This window comes from Mizuhopecten yessoensis, unplaced genomic scaffold (genome assembly GCF_002113885.1).
Source record: "Mizuhopecten yessoensis strain PY_sf001 unplaced genomic scaffold, ASM211388v2 scaffold716343, whole genome shotgun sequence".
Lineage (NCBI taxonomy): Eukaryota > Metazoa > Mollusca > Bivalvia > Pectinida > Pectinidae > Mizuhopecten > Mizuhopecten yessoensis.
The window spans coordinates 738,144-756,486 of NW_018480069.1; the positions used below are offsets into that span (position 1 = coordinate 738,144).

The 18,343-nt window shown below is 36.4% G+C and overlaps 2 protein-coding genes across 2 annotated transcripts in view; one reads left to right on the top strand and one right to left on the bottom strand.

The window, feature by feature from the left end:
- Positions 1-1,223: 1,223 nt before the first annotated feature.
- Positions 1,224-2,180, top strand: LOC110443378 (A-agglutinin anchorage subunit-like). Its single transcript, XM_021487556.1, has one exon. The coding sequence runs from the start codon at positions 1,224-1,226 to the stop codon at positions 2,178-2,180; it is 957 nt and encodes a 318-aa protein (XP_021343231.1).
- Positions 2,181-11,364: 9,184 nt separating this feature from the next.
- LOC110443389 (large neutral amino acids transporter small subunit 1-like) overlaps positions 11,365-18,343 on the bottom strand; it is a 56,520-nt gene continuing 49,541 nt past the window's right edge. Inside the window, exons 9-12 of the mRNA XM_021487574.1 lie at positions 17,976-18,072; positions 16,151-16,300; positions 14,553-14,730; positions 11,365-14,106 (exon numbers count right to left, since the gene is read on the bottom strand). Coding sequence (XP_021343249.1) covers positions 14,051-14,106; positions 14,553-14,730; positions 16,151-16,300; positions 17,976-18,072 — 481 coding nt within the window. The 3' untranslated portion in view covers positions 11,365-14,050. The remainder of the gene's footprint in view (positions 14,107-14,552; positions 14,731-16,150; positions 16,301-17,975; positions 18,073-18,343) is intronic.

Below are 18,343 nucleotides of genomic sequence, written 5' to 3' on the forward strand. Positions count from 1 at the left end.
GCAGTGCACCTTCATATTAAGCACTTACGTTATACACCTGTTCGTAATGAAGTGACAAAATAGGTTCATTCTAGATACCAAATATTTCTTGAGCTTTGGGTTATAGACTTCAGACTATCCGACTTCCGGTTTGGTCAACCTTTGAACTACTGGCCAGACATAACACCACAAGTTGGTGACGTACCATAAATCTCTCACGGTACGTCATTTTCGCATTGGATTTTTTTGTTGGGTTTCATTTCAACAAATTTCATTTCATTTAGAAAAAGGATTGAACAACAGGCATAGCCTATATTAGTTCTCTTCTAAAGGTAACAGTGGGTTTTTCCCCCAAAAAAAATTGGTGACTTCGTTTGACACCCACTGTTTGTAAAACTTGATATTCTGTTAGAGAATTATCCAGTGTTTCCTCTGGTAAAACTTGATTTTCTGTTAGAGAGTTATCCAGTGTTTCCTCTGGTAAAACTTGATATTCCGTTAGCGAGTTATCCAGTGTTTCCTCTGGTAAAACGTGATATTCCGTTAGAGAGTTATCCAGTGTTTCCTCTGGTAAAACTTGATTTTCTGTTAGAGCGTTATCCAGTGTTTCCTCTGGTAAAACTTGAGATTCTGTTAGAGAGATATCCAGTGTTTCCTCTGGTAAAACTTGATATTCTGTTAGAGAGTTATCCAGTGTTTCCTCACGTAATATTTGTATTATCATCCGTGGCTCAGTTGTTGAGGGATCATTTTCATCCCAGCGTAAAGATTATACTTTGACATCATTCTCAAAGACACAATGCTAAATTTTGCAGTAAAACTGGTTTTGCCAAACAACCCATCATGGTCAGAAATCTTTGCAACGGATAATCATATTAATTTTACCAAGGAAAGCGGTAGATACGTTTCTACCTTCGAGCAAAATTAAACCAATTGTTGACTAAAAACAAAGTCAGTGAAATTAATTTCTCATAATTTAATTAACATAGAATTCAATGGAAAAATTGCTTTTGGACTTAATGCACGTCATTGTATATCAGCCAACATAGACGGCAATGTCATCTGAAGCGTTGCAAATGTGAAATTATTCCTAATACCGTGCATTTTAGATTATTCATTTACCGTTCGAAGTAACACCAAAATATTTCTTTTCACGTAATAAAATATGTTATTTGACTATACGAACAGCTTATTTATCTGTTTCAACGTGAAATAAAATTACTACAGACTCCTGTCAGCTTACTATGTTGACATTTACCTATGAAACTGTGGTAAATCTAGGCTCTGATTTTCCTTTTCCTAGAAATAAAAAACATTCCGTCCACACCTTCATCGTCAACGTCCACACCTTCATCGTCAACGTCCACACGTCCACAACTTCATCGTCAACGTCCACACGTCCACACCTTCATCGCCAACGTCCACACGTCCACACCTTCATCGTCAACGTCAACACGTCCACACCTTCATCGTCAACGTCCACACCTTCATCGTCAACGTCCACACCTTCATCGTCACCGTCCACGCCTTCATCGTCAACGTCCACACGTCCATACCTTCATCGTCAACGTCCCCCCCTTCATCGTCAACGTCCCCCCCTTCATCGTCACCGTCCACCCCTTCATCGTCAACTCCTACACATCCACACCTTCATCGCCAACGTCCACCCCTCCACACCTTCATCGTCAAAGTCCACACCTTCATCGTCAAAGTCCACACCTTCATCGTCACCGTCCACCCCTTCATCGTCACCGTCCACCCCTTCATCGTCAACCTCAACACGTCCACACCTTCCTTGTTACAGTCCACGCCTTCATCGTCACCGTCCACACGTCCACACCTTCATCGTCAACGTCCACACGTCCACAACTTCATCGTCAACGTCCACACGTCAACACGTCCACACCTTCATTGTTACCGTCCACGCCTTCATCGTCAACGTCCACACCTTCATCGTCAACGTCCACACGTCGACGCCTTCATCGTCCACGTCCACACGTCCACACCTTCATCGCCAACGTCCACACGTCCACACCTTCATCGTCAACGTCCACACGTCCACACCTTCATCGTCAACGTCCACACGTCAACACCTTCATAGTCAACGTCCACACCTCCACACCTTCATCGTCAACGTCTACACCTCCATCGTCACCGTACACGCCTTCATCGTCATCGTCCACACGTCAAAACCTTCATAGTCAACGTCCACACCTCCACACCTTCATCGTCAACGTCCACACGTCCACGCATTCATCGTCAACGTCCACACGTCCACACCTTCATCGGAATAAAACTAAGCACTTCAGCATATGAACAATTGGTACATCAATAGGAAATCTAACTCGTTTTGACTGCAAAACCCGTAAACAACCTGTTAACCTCACACAGGCAATTCACTCTTTCTAAGTTACAATAACCCAGAATGTTTCAGACACTTCCGGAGGATAATATTATGGCTGTATTTTCCATTTTGATAAGGAAATACTTCAAACATTGTAGTATGAATTCAATAAGCACAACTGTGTAACACATAGGCGAAACACTACAGATTCCCCATTGGCAGTTTCATATCTTGACATTTACCTTCAGTTTTATATTGATGATCATTTACTTACAAAACAATTCTTTACACAGAAGTAGCAAATTAGCCTCCGTAGCTAACGGTTATTGATAATTTACTGAATTGTGCCCATAAGATTCGAGTGTCCATCATGGTTCAATGGGCGGATTGGTCGAGTAGTTAACACTCCGGCCTTCCACGCAGCCGACCGGGGTTCGATCCTCGAAGTCGGCGTAAGCATGGATATTCAGAGAAAAGGGTTTTTCTCCTGCCCACATAACTCCAACAACCCAGGTGGAGTATAAATTGGTCTGGGGGATGTTGCGGTATCTGTGCTGTAGCATTCAAGTGAGGTGGCACTATAAATGATGCCGTTGGAAGCACGGTTCCACTACAAACAGAACACATTACATCTACAGCACACACGCAGGCATACACACATAGGGAGATATTAACCAGGTGGCATAGGACTAGTAGTTTAGCACCTGCGAATTCCTCAAAATTGTATTGATTAATGTATATGCTAATTGTATAAGTTGTATATCCATGTATTGTAAAGCGCTTTAGAGTAGCTTGCCTTATGTTAGCGTCAAAGAAAAGACAAATACTCCTCCTTGTGTCTAAGATCGCATTAGACTAACATTCCTAAATTTGACAGCTATGGCAATATAATACAAAAGCCCCAGAGGGCATGTATCGCTCACCTGGATATCGAAACATTATGGCAAAATATTCTCCAAATGAGATCCTAGGGAATAGGCCCAAGGCCAATCCTTGTAGCAATCTGTATTAGATTTGTCATGCCCAGCAATTTTATGTATGGTTATGGGGTGGGGATCTCAACTGTTTCCAAGCTGTGAATCAGAAGCTAGGTCTTTAGGGTTGTGGCCAGACCCCAGGATCTATTCTAATATCATGACTGCATTCGTCTCTTTATGGCCAGCATTTGTATATATAGTTTGGGGGTGAGGATCATAACCATTTAAAAGTTATGACCCGGGGGTTCAGTCTGCAAGGGTGGGCAGACCCCAAGGTCAATTCTAATATCATGACTGCATTCGTCTCTTTATGCCCATTATTTGTATATAGTTTTGGGGTGGGGATCATAACCATTTAAAAGTTATGACCCAGGGGTTAAGTCACCATCCTTAAAGGGTATGTGCATTCAGTTCTTTATATTCAGCAATTGTATATATGGTTATAGGATGGGGATCTCAAATGTTTTCAATCTGTGACTCAGAAACTAGGTCCATAGGGGTTTGGTTGGTACCCAGGTCTGTTCTAATATCACGACCGATTTGTCTCTTTATGCCCAGTATTTGTATATATAGCTTTGGAGTGGGGATCTCAATTGTTTTAAAGTTATGACCAAGGGACTATGACTATGAGGGTGGGGCCAGACACAGTGTTTATACAAAGCTGGTTCCCCTTCACCCAAGGATGCTTCACACCAAATATAGACCAAATCCTTTCATTCCTACAGCAGAAGAAGGATTTTAAAGAATTTGCTATATTTCCCCTATAGGGCCCTGCCCCTCAGGCCCCTTTGGGGCCAGACACATGGTTTATACAAAATTGGTTTCACTTCACCCAAGGATGCTTCAGACCAAATATGGACCAAATCCTTTCATTCCTATAGAAGAAGGATTTAAAGAATTTGCAATATTTCCCCTTTGGGCCCAAACCCTCAGGTCCCTGGGGTCTAAACCCACTGTTTATACAAATTGGTTCCCCTTCTCCTAAGGATGATTCAGACCAAAAATATGGAACAAATCCTTTCATTCCTACAAAAGGAGAAGGATTTTAAAGAATTTGCTATATTTCCCCTTTGGGCCCCACCCCTCAGGCCCCTGGGGGACAGACACACGGTTAATACAAGGTTCAAACCAAATATGGAACTAATCCTTTCATTCTTACAGAAGAAGAAGGATTTTAAAGAATTTGCAATATTTCCCCTTTGGGCCCAAACCCTCAGGTCCCTGGGGGCTAGACCCACGGTTTATACAAAATTGGTTCCCCTTCGCCCAAAGATGCTTCAGACCTAATATGGAACAAATCCTTTCATTCCTACAGAAGAAGAAGGATTTTAAAGAATTCACTATATTTCCCCTATTGGGCCCCGCCCCTCAGGCCCCTTGGTGGCAAAACCCACGGTTATACAAAATTGGTTCCCCATTCACCCAAAGATGCTTCAGACCAAATATGAAACATATCCTTCCAACCCTACAGAAGAAGGATTTTAAAGAATTTGCTATATTTCCTCTTTGGGCCCGTCCCTCATCCCCCAGGGTGGCCAGACACACAGTTTATATAAAATTGGTTCCCCTTCACCCAGGATGCTTCAGACCAAATATGGAACAAATCCTTTCATTCCTACAAAAAAAGAAGGATTTTAAAGAATTTGGTATATTTCCCATATTGGACCCCACCCCTTAGGCCCCTAGGGGGCAAGACCCACGGTTTCGCTTCCGGTTTGTGTGGTGGTACACCTGTTCTCTTCCACTTCCTGTTCCGATTTTGTTCCTTCGTGACATTGTGTTTCCCTACCCAGAATTCTGCATCCCACTTGGTATAAATCAAACTGTTACACAGGTCAATGGTTAGGAAATAAAATCACTTCTCTTGACTATCAAGTCCAATTACTATATATATATAAACTCTGCAAGAAGGCATTTCTAATCACACACGAAAACGTTTATTTGTATATTATCAAGCCGTCAATAACAAGAGGCCCAATGGGCCTGCATCGCTTAACTGGTATAATTCTCACACTTGTAACCTTAAAAGTGATCTAAAATAAAGCTACAGGCAAAATTTCAGTATTTATGATTAAAATTCATTCAAAAGAGCCTGTTAATTTTTTTTGAAAACATTTCACCCCTGTGATTGAAAGACGAACAAAGTCATTATGTTGAACAAATTTTATAGCCTTTCATCTCAGGATGCAACTTGCAAAGTATCAACATCCTGGGACCCATGGTTATTCAGAAGAGGTCGTTTAAAGATTTTGAACAAATTTGACCCCTTTGACCTTGAATATAAGTCAAAGTCATTCACTTTAACAAACATAGTAGTCCTTGATCCCAGCATGCTACTGACTAAATATCAACATCCTGAGCCTTTTGGTTATTCAGAACAAGTTCTTTAAATATTTTGAACATATTTGCTCCTTATGACCTTGAATATGATTCAAGGTCATACATTTAAACAAACTTGGTAGCCCTTGATCCAAGTATGCTACTGACTAAATATCATCACCCTGGGCATTTTGGTTATTCAGGAGAAGTTGTTTAAAGTTTTTAACAAATTTGACCCCTGTCACCTTGAATATGAGTGAAGGTCATTCATTTAAACAAACTTTTTAGCCCTTCATCTCAGCATGCTACTGGCCAAATATCATCACCATGGGCATTTTGGTTATTCAAAAGAAGTTGTTTAAAGTTTTTAACATATTTGACCCCTGTGGCCTTGAATATGAGTGAAGGTCATTCATTTGAACAAACTTGGTATCCCTTCATCACAGCATGCTACTGACCAAATATCATCACCCTGTGCATTTTGGTTATTCTTCAGAAGTTGTTTAATGTTTTTAACATATTTGACCCCTGTGACCTTGAATATAGGGGAAGGTCATTCATTTGAACAAACTTGATAGCCCTTTACCCCAGCACGTTACTGGCCAAATATCATCACCCTGGGCATTTTGGTTATTCAGAAGAAGTTGTTTGAAGGTTTTTTAAGACAATTGACCCTTGTGACCTTGAATATAATTGAAGGTCATTCATTTGAACAAACTTGGTAGCCCTTCACCCAAGCATGCTACTGGCCAAATATCGTCTCCCTGGGCAGTTTGGTTATCGAGAAGAAGATGTTAAAAGTTTTTAACATATATGACCCCTGTGACCTTGAAAATGGGTTAAGGTCATTAATTTTAACAAACTTTGTAGCCCTTCATCCCAATTTGCTTCTGGCCAAATATCATCACCCTAGGCCTTTCGGTTATTAAGAAGAAGTCATTTAAAGTAAAATATTGACGCCGGACGCCGGACGCCGGACGCGGGACAGACGCCGCGCCACGGCATAAGCTCACTTGGCACTTTGTGCCAGGTGAGCTAAAAACATAACGAAGAAACAACCACAAATAAAGATAACGAAGAAACAAAATTAAATCTAGTCACTTTATTTACACATCTTTAATGCAGTTTTAAAGAGCAGATACATTAATGCTATCCCCTAAGTGGTGCTGGAAGCTACAACATTTTGTCATGGAATGGAAAGGTTCAATGAGAAACGAACCGCATTAGGGGACAATTTTCAAAGCTTAGATATTTAGCTTGGTTTTTGCAATGGTCACCAATGACATCATTTATCTTGTGCAACAATATGAAAATGAACACGTGACAATTTTGAGGCCAGTTCCAAGGATACTCAACTTAAATTACATATTTGAAAAATATGGTTGGACTGTCCTCAAAAAATATATATGATTTTAATGCAAAATTAAATTCCTTTGAAACTGGTCCCTTGTATTACAAGTAAAACCTTAATTATATTATAGACAAAATAGCAATAAATACATATCAAGGTATTGAGATCTTTAAGAAGATTGTTTAACTCATTCACCCCTGAAATTTCATAATGAACTGTTCCAACCATTGAATAGGAATAGTTCAAATGTGTCTTCAGGGGTGAATGAGTTCATTTTTCATCCAGAAAACAACCTTACTACAGAACATAGAGGAATCTCTATATTCCTAAGGGATTTCCAGAATAATATTCAATAAAACAAAAACAGCCCTCACTCAATATGCTTGTCTGGATAGCTTGTTTTCTGGATTGTCATGATATGGAACAGACACACTAATTCCCACAGCAGTGCCAAGTAGATCTGTGGCAGGTGAATTTTTTTCATTTTATTTCTGGTCTTTATGCATATACATGTTAAGTAAAGAATATAGTGAAACCTGGGTGTATCAAACACCATGGAGATCAGGAGTTTAATTAGTTAACTTAATTACACAGGTCAGAATTACATAGAAATGTAAGCAGTGTAACCTACCAGAGGTATGGTTTATAAGGTTTCCAGATTGTACAGTGTTCGATTTAGACAAGCTTCACTATACTGCCATAAGCATTTACCTGTAATATTGTTGAACGTCTATATTTCGTGTGATGGTAAAATATTCAAAAATACATTGCTGTAGGTAATGGTGAAAATTATCTCACTAATTTTAAAAGGGAAGGGAAAAAATGGGAAAGATTACTGCAGGCCATATAAATGAAATGTAAATTAATTATAATAATATAGTACCAATGTAATTCCTGTTAAAGGTAGCCTATGTACAAAAATTTACACAATATTGAACAATAAGCCCTTGTCAAATCCTTCGACACCTCTCCAACCTTCCTTTTCTTTCTTGTCCCTCTCTCTCTTTTCATTACTCTTTTCTTTCCTATATCTTCTTCTAAAACAATACAATGGTACATAACACCTAATATCCTGGTTTCAACATGTGAAAATAGCCAAACTGTTTGTTTTTTCTTTTTTTTTTGTATTTGTTTGCTTCTCAACTACAATGTATACAATATTATTCTATGTATCTTGTTTCAAACTTACAAAGAAAATAATTGTTTTTCTAAATATAAGAATGTTAAAAAAATGTCAAGACAAACAAAAAACTTGTGTGAAAATTAAGAATGTGAGACTGAAATATGATGTGTTATGTTTAATGTACTGTTGAAAAAATTCAAAAAAAAAAAAAATAATAAAAAAAAAAAATATTCAGTATTTGTAAATGTATATGGTCAATACATGTGTTTGTGAGAAATAAAGCGTGATAATACTTGACATTTCTGAGATTCAATAAAGGAACTCACCATATCACAAATACAAAAATGTGAGAATTTAAATGTTCACATCAAATGAGATTTTTGTGTAAATCAGTGAAATATTAAACAAAAATAAAAAGGATTAAAGTACATAGATAAAGCAGAATCAATACATATAAAATGAGGAGTGCCAAACCAGGTAGTCTTTTAATATCAAATCAATATCACACCACAGGGGCTAGACAAGTGATCATCACCAATATTTAAACCGTGAATCAATATACTCTTTACTGTTATAGAGCTACAACAATAGCTTCCTGTCAATGCATCTAGTCCCTGTGCATCACAGTAAGGGGGCATATAATCATGAGATTCATGGACAGGCACAAAAACATGGGGAAACAGTTACCCTCATGTGTACAAATCAGTTTCTCTTTTTTGTCTCTATCTTCCCCTTTAATCCCTGTCCCTTATTCTGCCTTTCCCTCCTCCCTTTCCAACACCCTTATTCTGCCCTACCCTCCCCCCCTCTCTCCCACATCTTACATTCAACATAACACTATAAGATTTTTTCTATTCACCATAAAAATCATGATTCAATCGTGCAAGACAAACGGACCATCAGCATTCAGTCAACCAATCCATGTGATATGGTTCAATTGTAGAAAACCTGGTGTCCAGCATAACAATATCATATTTTAGTAAATATATGTCAATTTCACAAAATCCTCTAGTGGTGAAAGTATACAATGATACTTCAATGTTGTTGAGCATAAAAAGGGGAACAAGAGAAGACAAAAGAAAACCTGTTTCCTTTTTCACTGAAATGAAATTAATATGATAATTATATGAAAGCAAACATGGATAAAAATGAAAATAAAGGCTGCCTAAAATAAATATGAGCATAAGTGCGGCATAAAAAGACAAGGTGGTTTAAATAATGTATAGGCGTGATATAAGTAGTATATAATTCAACATGAAATGCAACAATAAATGTCTATAAAAATAATTCTTACAGAAAAAGTGTCATTCGGCTTAATATATATAAATACTATGATACTGGGAAATATTTACCATCATTTAATTTTTGCCCTTTCCATCCTCCACATATCGATCACAGGACAGGGAAATAACACATTTTGTTTCCCTTACATGTTTCAGTGTCTTTAGTTATATTTCCCTCATTCCCTGAAGCCTCTCTAGACAAATGAACCAGAGTTCAGTTCCTACCTCTCACATTATATTTTTATTCAGTATATTAAAATAATAATTGCCTTTGTGGTAGTTTTCCTGCAACAAAGACAATAAATGAATACTTCCCAGGTAAATATTTCACAGTATACAGTTTAATGCCCATATATATTGCTGCTGTTTTCCTGATGGTGTAGATTTAGCTGTCATGTAAATGGCAGTGGAATGATTTTAATTGTTACAATTCTATTTTTTCTAAAACCAAAATCTAAACAACAGTCTGTACTTTTTGTAGAGTTGTTCCCAGATTTACTAGAAATGTAGACATTCCTTAGGAGGATTTTTATAAAACACAAAAGTGAGATCTACTCAAATGTACAATATGAAATACACCTTGTTACATTTCTTACTCAAAAACCTTATTTTTGTGATCATCAATTTCCAAGAAAAGAAGTCAAGCTGAAACAAATACAACATATGTTATGTGTATTTTAGCTAAAATAAATACACATATGTTTTTTGTATTTAAGCTAAAATAAATACACCTATGTTGTGTGTATTTAAGTTAAAATAAATACACATATGTTGTGTGTATTTAAGTTAAAATAAATACACATATGGTGTGTGTATTTAAGCTAAAATAAATACACATATGTTGTGTGTATTTAAGCTAACATAAATACACATATGATGTGTGTATTTAAACTAAGATAAATACACATATGTTGTGTATATTTTATATCATTCCTACTTTATGTCAAAGATACATTGCATTTCTTGTCGTATATATAAATTGTTTGTATTTCATGTCATAAATAAGCACTGCATTTCATGTCAAATACATATCCATTGTATTTCACCCCACACATATCCATTGTATTTCACTCCACACATATACATTGTATTTCACCCCACACATATCCATTGGATTTCACCCCACACATATCCATTGTATATCACATCACACATATACATTGTATTTCCCCCCACACATATCCATTGTATTTCACCCCACACATATCCAATGTATTTCACCCCACACATATCCATTGTATTTCCCTCCACACATATACATTGTATTTCACCCCACACATAGCCATTGTATTTCACATCACACATATACATTGCATTTCACCCCACACATATCCATTGTATATCACATCACACATATACATTGTATTTCACTCCACACATATCCAGTGTATTTCACCCCACACATATCCATTGCATTTCACCCCACACATATCCATTGTATTTCCCATCACACATATACATTGTATTTCACCCCACACATATCCATTGGATTTCACTCCACACATATCCAATGTATTTTTCCCCACACATATCCATTGTATTTCACTCCCCACATATACATTGTATTTCACCCCACACATAGCCATTGTATTTCACATCACACATATACATTGCATTTCACCCCACACATATCCATTGTATATCACATCACACATATACATTGTATTTCTCTCCACACATATCCAATGTATTTCACCCCACACATATCCATTGGATTTCACCCCACACATATCCATTGTATATCACATCACACATATACATTGTATTTCCCCCCACACATATCCATTGTATTTCACCCCACACATATCCATTGGATTTCACCCCACACATATCCATTGTATTTCACTACCCACATATCCAATGTATTTCACCCCACACAGATCCATTATATTTCACCCCACACATATCCATTGTACTTCACATCACACATATACATTGTATTTCTCTCCACACATATCCAATGTATTTCACCCCACACAGATCCATTATATTTCACCCCACACATATCCATTGTACTTCACATCACACATATACATTGTATTTGACCCCACACATATCCATTGTATTTCACCCCACACATATCCATTGTATTACATTGTATATTGTACATGTATATTTTTCATGTCATGCATATACATTGTAATTTATGTCATACCTATATGTTGTGTTTCATGTCATTCACACACACATTGTACATGTATATATTTTATGTCATACATACAAAGAGTGCAATTTATGTAAAACAGATACATTGGGTGTATTTCATGTTATACATATATATGAATATAATATTACAAGTAAACTAAACGTCGAGGAACATATTGCTGTATAGGTACAAACAGGAATGCCTTTGACAAAGGTTGTAGTTGTATATATTTTATAAATTTAATTATCAAGTTACCTGATGAAATTAAAACCTGTATATATTAAATTTGTACTTTATCATAATAGAATAAATTACAGTTATGTTGTATTTACAGAATGCTCCTTTCGAGTTCTTGTACCTGAGAAAAATTGTCTAATGATGTAAGTAAATGACCTTGACCTCAAGGAATCCCTTTTTAATTATATTAAATGATATCATTTAGAAAGACTAGATGTTGGGTTTTGTTATAATGAATTCTACATATTCACAAAATAGCCATCATCCCATTGCTGTGAAAGTAAAATTACTTCAATTAACTACAATAATATTTTGTAAGGATATCATATAAAAAATTAAATTAAATCATGTCTGTATGACATTATACAGGAGTTCTACTAATGAATATTATCAGCAATAGCCATCACTGATAAGGAATTTTTAGTTAAGATAATGAATAAAATGTTTTCCCTCTAAAACATATAAATCATGGTCAAACAAATACTCTCAGAATAAATAAAAAGGGTATTTTATGAGCAGAATCAACATTCACACAACATTTCAACTGGCACAGTGAAAGTCGGTGTCAACAATTCAGATCAGGAACAACATTTTGGTATAAATAACATAACAAACTCCTTCCTATTATAACACAGCACACACAATTCGTCACATTCGGCGCATACATCTTGTAATGATTACATTTTACCAAGAGTCTAAATGAACAAGATTTGACTATAAATGAATGTTTTGAAAACAAAGCAAAAACATATTTCACAAAAAAAATAAACATTTTTATAATATTATGTACCGGTAATAATCTTTCACCAGCATGTTTTTAGATGACTGTAATAGCTGACCATCACCTCCAAGCTAAAGCATGAAAGCTCTAGTGTTGTCAATGGCATGGCGGCCGGTCATGACAGACATTATTGGCAGAAGGTATGGTCTCTCAAGACAGGTGCTTCCTTAAGACAGAGCGGTATACTGTGTTCATTGGTATTCAACAAAAATAGAAATATATACAATTGATATTCATGCCTCAATGGACAGTCATTGACAAATGATTCATTGGTCAATGATTGTTATGATGGCGTCTGAGATTGAACACATCGGATGTTTATTACAAAAACCTTATCAGATTAACAATAACATCATACAGGTATTACTGTATGTTGAGTTATAAATGGTGGAAAACTTAATGGTTCTATAAACCATTCATTTCACATACCATGTTCTGATCACTGACACAGTGTTAGAACGTTAAGGTAGACCCATAGACAATCACAATGAAAAACAATGAAGGTCTATGGAAATTCTTTAGTTATAGACTATGTTGTATTTAAAATTATTTTTCTGCCTGTATTGTAACCCATATTTCTTAATTTCATGTTAAATATATGTATGTCAGTAAAATTTCTTGTCTTAGGTCTAGTATATATACTATATTCCATTGAATTCCATTCTATGGTGAGTAAATTCAAAATGCTAAGACAGCGCATAAAGATTTTTTTTTCATTATTTCTCCTGTATCAATGAATATTCTACAAATTTCATGAAGAAATTAATTTTAAAACCACTTGTCAGTCAGGCTAGTAGTTCTCAGCTTTTCTAGTCAATATGCAAATTCCACTTTAATACATTGTATTAACTTTTGACTAGACAATCGGGCTAGCGATTTTTAGAACACCAAGTCCCACTACGGATTCCACTAGTCTCAGACTATCGGGCTACCCTTATTGTAGAACCCTGTATGGTACTAAACAAGAAATTATTAAATATCCTCCGTATCAGGTTTAAAACCAACATATATGCTCACAAATTTCTACCAGTAGATTTTTTTCTTGCATCTCTGGAAAAATCACCCAGGTGTGTCCAAAAGATATTGCAATGGAACCATATTTATCATTGATTGTTTATATTTATTTGTTCATTAAAAAATTATGTTCATTCATGTAACATTTGATGAAAATAACGAAGTTTTGAAAGGGAGTTCCTGATTTAACGTGTGAAACTTTCAATCACTTATCATGCTTTTGCAGTGGTTAAAATAGTAAGGTTTGACCCTTGTACATATTTCATTTGGCAGCATAATTTCCATCATACATTCACATAAGAATCAACAATGGACATTAATATCACAGGCCCAGTCTGTTCACTGGTTTAAGTACTGGACACTCTAGACCATTGGCCGGTGGTAGGTCCTGGATCGTAGTCCAGATGTAACGTCTCACCACAGACTTGGAACAGGTTTTGACGGAATTCAATCATGAAAATAAGATGACTACTGAAACAGGTATATTTCTGAGAAACTAATTTTCTTGCTTTGTTACTTCGCACATTTTTTGTCCCATTACTGTAAATTTATCTGAAAAACAATAATGAATTCAAATAAGACTATGTTTATTTATAAAGCGGAACACAAAATCAGTAAATATTTTCTAAATAAAACTTTGTGTTAGCTTCAACAACACAGCAATAAACACAAGTACAAATAGAATATGTGTGTCAAATAACCCTCAACTGTGACATCCTTACCTACCAGTAACGACATTGGAGAATTGCAAAAAGAACATGAGTTATCTCCCTTGCCAGGTAAAAAAAAAATTTATCGATGCAAATCAGGAAACACATTGAATGATTAGTGTTTTTATATCTATATCTGAGGACTAAGCATTTTGAAGGGTGAATTGAAAAGTACTCATTTTTCCTTTTTTTATCATGTTCATTGAATTTCCATTCCTGTGATCATATTGCCTATTTTTTTCTTTAAAATGTTAAAAATAGTTTTCTGTTTGTGAAATATCAACATACCAATTAATTCTATGACGATCTTTGGCTTGCCCTTCCAGACAACACCAAGGAAGTAGACGGGAATTCCAGACAGGACAATGAGCACAGCCATGCCTGTGTCATACGGAGCAGCATACAGCGGTACCACTAACAGAAACAGTACAAACAGGAGGAACAGGAACGGAATGAACAGCGGGAACTGCAAGGATAAAAACACTTTTCTGAATAGTCAAAATTCATGAATTTAGTCTAAAGTCATAAGGGCTAGTCAATAATTAAACATAAAAGGGAGGTGGTACTGGTAAGCACATGTAACAATACATTATGGGTGGTGGGATTAAAGTCTTTATCTCACTATAATTCCTTATATCAAATAACTTTTAATATTTGATGGGAGGTGGGGCCTTTAACTCATTCACCCCTGAAGACCCATTTGAACTCTTCCAATTCAAAGGTTGGAATAGTTCATTATGAAATTGCAGGGGTGAATGAGTTGAAGTGCCCCCCAACTCTCCTGTATGGTTAACTCTGGAACAATTTTATGAACAATTGATAACATACAAAATTTATACTGCTTTAATAACTTGTTAATCATTAAAATAATACAAAGTACTTTCTTTAAGTTTATTTTATACTATCCCAAATGACAAGATCAGATGTTATTAACATGCCAGTTTTCATATCAGACCCCCGATTGGCCAAATCTACCTATTTCAGGCCCAAGGGCCAAAGGCCCTTGGGCCTGATATAGGTTGAGGGCAAATATGGGGTCTGATATGAAAACGGGCATGTAATACACACGTACGTAACATTCCTGTCATCGGGGAAATACCTGTCCGTGACTCAAATTCACGGTATTTAACGAGGTCAAACTAGTGTTATTTTAACCATTTGTTTTGGAAATATGATGGTGGATGGCGGTATGTGGGTTGGGCGTTACGACGGGTGCATTAATGTTGGGAAAATCCGGTCTGAGTAAATAATGACGGTATGTGGGTTTGGCGGTTTAATGGGTGGTATTACAACAGGGTTTTACTGTATATTTCATTATATATCTATGTAGTGAGTCAATGTGTATTAGTCGATAGTGTTAGTATGTATGTTTATTATTTATAGATTTCCTGTGGACGGGACAACTAGCACTAGACAACGGGTCAGTTCCACAAGGGCAGACAATAGTAGTTGTACTGACATCATTCTTCAGTGAGGTAGTAGTCCTCAGGTGCTAGACCCTTCTTGGGGGGTTGGTTACATATCCATGATCAGCAGACGTGGAATATATGATGATCCAATTGAAGAAGCGGAACACAATTTTGCGAGACTTGTTCATTTCATCTCTTCCTAATTGTATTGTGTATTGCCCACATAGACATTGGAACTTTTGTCATACTGCAACTGTGACATCACCAATCAGATTAAAGGACATTTAGTGTTGAATGTAGGAATGAGGATTTGTGAGTGTGTGTACATATTTATGGGAATTTTCTTAATTTATGTTGTAAAAAAACATGCAGATATTGTATAACAAATTGTTCTGTGTTCTCTCAGCTGTGGACCGGTCGTCCGACGTTTCAGTCTTAATAAATCTTAACTCTTAAATGTAAAAAAATGAAAGTTACCTTGATTGGTCGATGTCTGTCAGGTTGTGTAAACCGTAGATAGATAAGATTAACTATTGACATTCCAACGGACAGCCATTGAACAAAACTCATGTAGTTGATGAGGGAGGAAACATCATCGGCTATCAGCATGACCAACGACAGGCCGCCCTGTCAAAATAACAACATATTACACAAGTGATTGTACTCTATAGAGATATACAAGATATCATAAATGTGTGAAATCCTAGAAATACATACATGATAGCACACATGCGTAAAACCCTAAAAATACACACAAAATACCATGCACGTGTGAAACCCTAGGAATACACACAAGATAGCACACATGTGTGAAACCCTAGGAATACACACAAAATACCAAACATGTGTAAAACCCTAAAGATACACATATGATAGCATACACGTGTGAAACCCCAAAGATACTAATAAGATAACACAAATGTGTGAAGCCCTAAAGATACAAGATAGCACATATGAGTGAATCCCTAAAGATACACACAAGATATCACACATGTGTGAAACCCAAAAGATACACACAAGATATCACACATTTGTGAAACCCTAAAGATACACATAAGATAGCAAGCTTGTGTGAAACCCCAAAGATACACATATGATAGCACACATGTGTGAAACCCCAAAGATACACAAAGGATAGCATACATGTGTGAAACCCTGGAGATACACAAAGGATAGCATACATGTGTGAAACCCCAAAGATACACAAAAGATAGCACACATGTATGAAACCCCAAAGATACTAATAAGATAACACACATGTGTGAAGCCCTAAAGATACAAGATAGCACATATGAGTGAATCCCTAACGATACACACAAGATATCACACATGTGTGAAACCCTAAAGATACACACAAGATATCACACATGTGTGAAACCCTAAAGATAACCATAAGATAGCACGCTTGTGTGAAACCCCAAAGATACACATAAGATAGCACACATGTGTGAAACTGTAAAGATACACATAAGATAGCACACATGTATGAAACCATAAATATACAAGATAGCACACATGTGTAAAACCCGAAAGATACACATAAGATAGCACGCTTGTGTGAAACCCCAAAGATACTAATAAGATAGCACACATGTGTGAAACCCTAAAGATACACATACAAGATAGCACACATGTGTGAAACCCTACAGATACACATAAGATAGCACACTTGTGTGAAACCCCAAAGATACACATAAGATAGCACACTTGTGTGAAACACTAGAAACTCAACATTACATTAGTTTGGTGTGTTTTGAGTTCCTGCACAATCTGCTGAATGCAGCCTGCTATGTTTGGGGACACAGATTCTCTTAAAACAGTCTGTATTTAAATTTAGTATTGATTGGAACACTTCTGACTACACCAATGTAATTCATTGACCATTGTATTCAGCCATCCTTTAAGTTTATCTGATTGAAAACTTTCAATCAATATCAACATGCTATTTTTCCTGAATCTTGCAATCTTTCCAATGTTTTATTTCTATGCATCGTAAAATATCTTCTGATGAAAGGTGTGGAATTTTGGGAAATGGATTTAGTTTTCAGTTAAACCCTGTATAGGTTTAATCTAAGATTTATTGGTAAAAATGTTACCGTTCTCCTTTATCATAAGTTTTTAATTGACATCAATCATTATAATAATAATGGCAACATCTAAAAGTCTAATATTTTTATTAGAACAAACTGAAAACTGTTGGCAGAATGATTAAGTAGTACTTTCTTGATATCTATAAATAAATGCTGGACAATGGTGCCACAGCTTTCGTATGAACCTCAAAGTAAGTCATTAACAAACTTACAGTGAACAACATGGCGGGCATGGGTGTGTATCTGCGATGATGGATCATAGACAGAAGGTCTGGTAAGTGTCCTTCCTGTGCCCCCACAAAGAACAGTCTGTAACATAAGGAAACATTTAGGGCACATCATAAACATCACCAATTCTGGATTTATTTCTTAACCTGGATGCCATGCATTTTGTAAAATTACCTGTTTGAACTTTCCTTATTTTGTTTGAGAACCGATCAAGACTTGATCATGTCAGTGGGGACAACACATAGCTTAACATCAGTGTAAAATTGTGTGGTATTATATTTGCATGTCCAAGTAACACATGCACAGGCCATTTTTGTATTAACCATGGGAAGGTCTAGATCCATGTTAATGT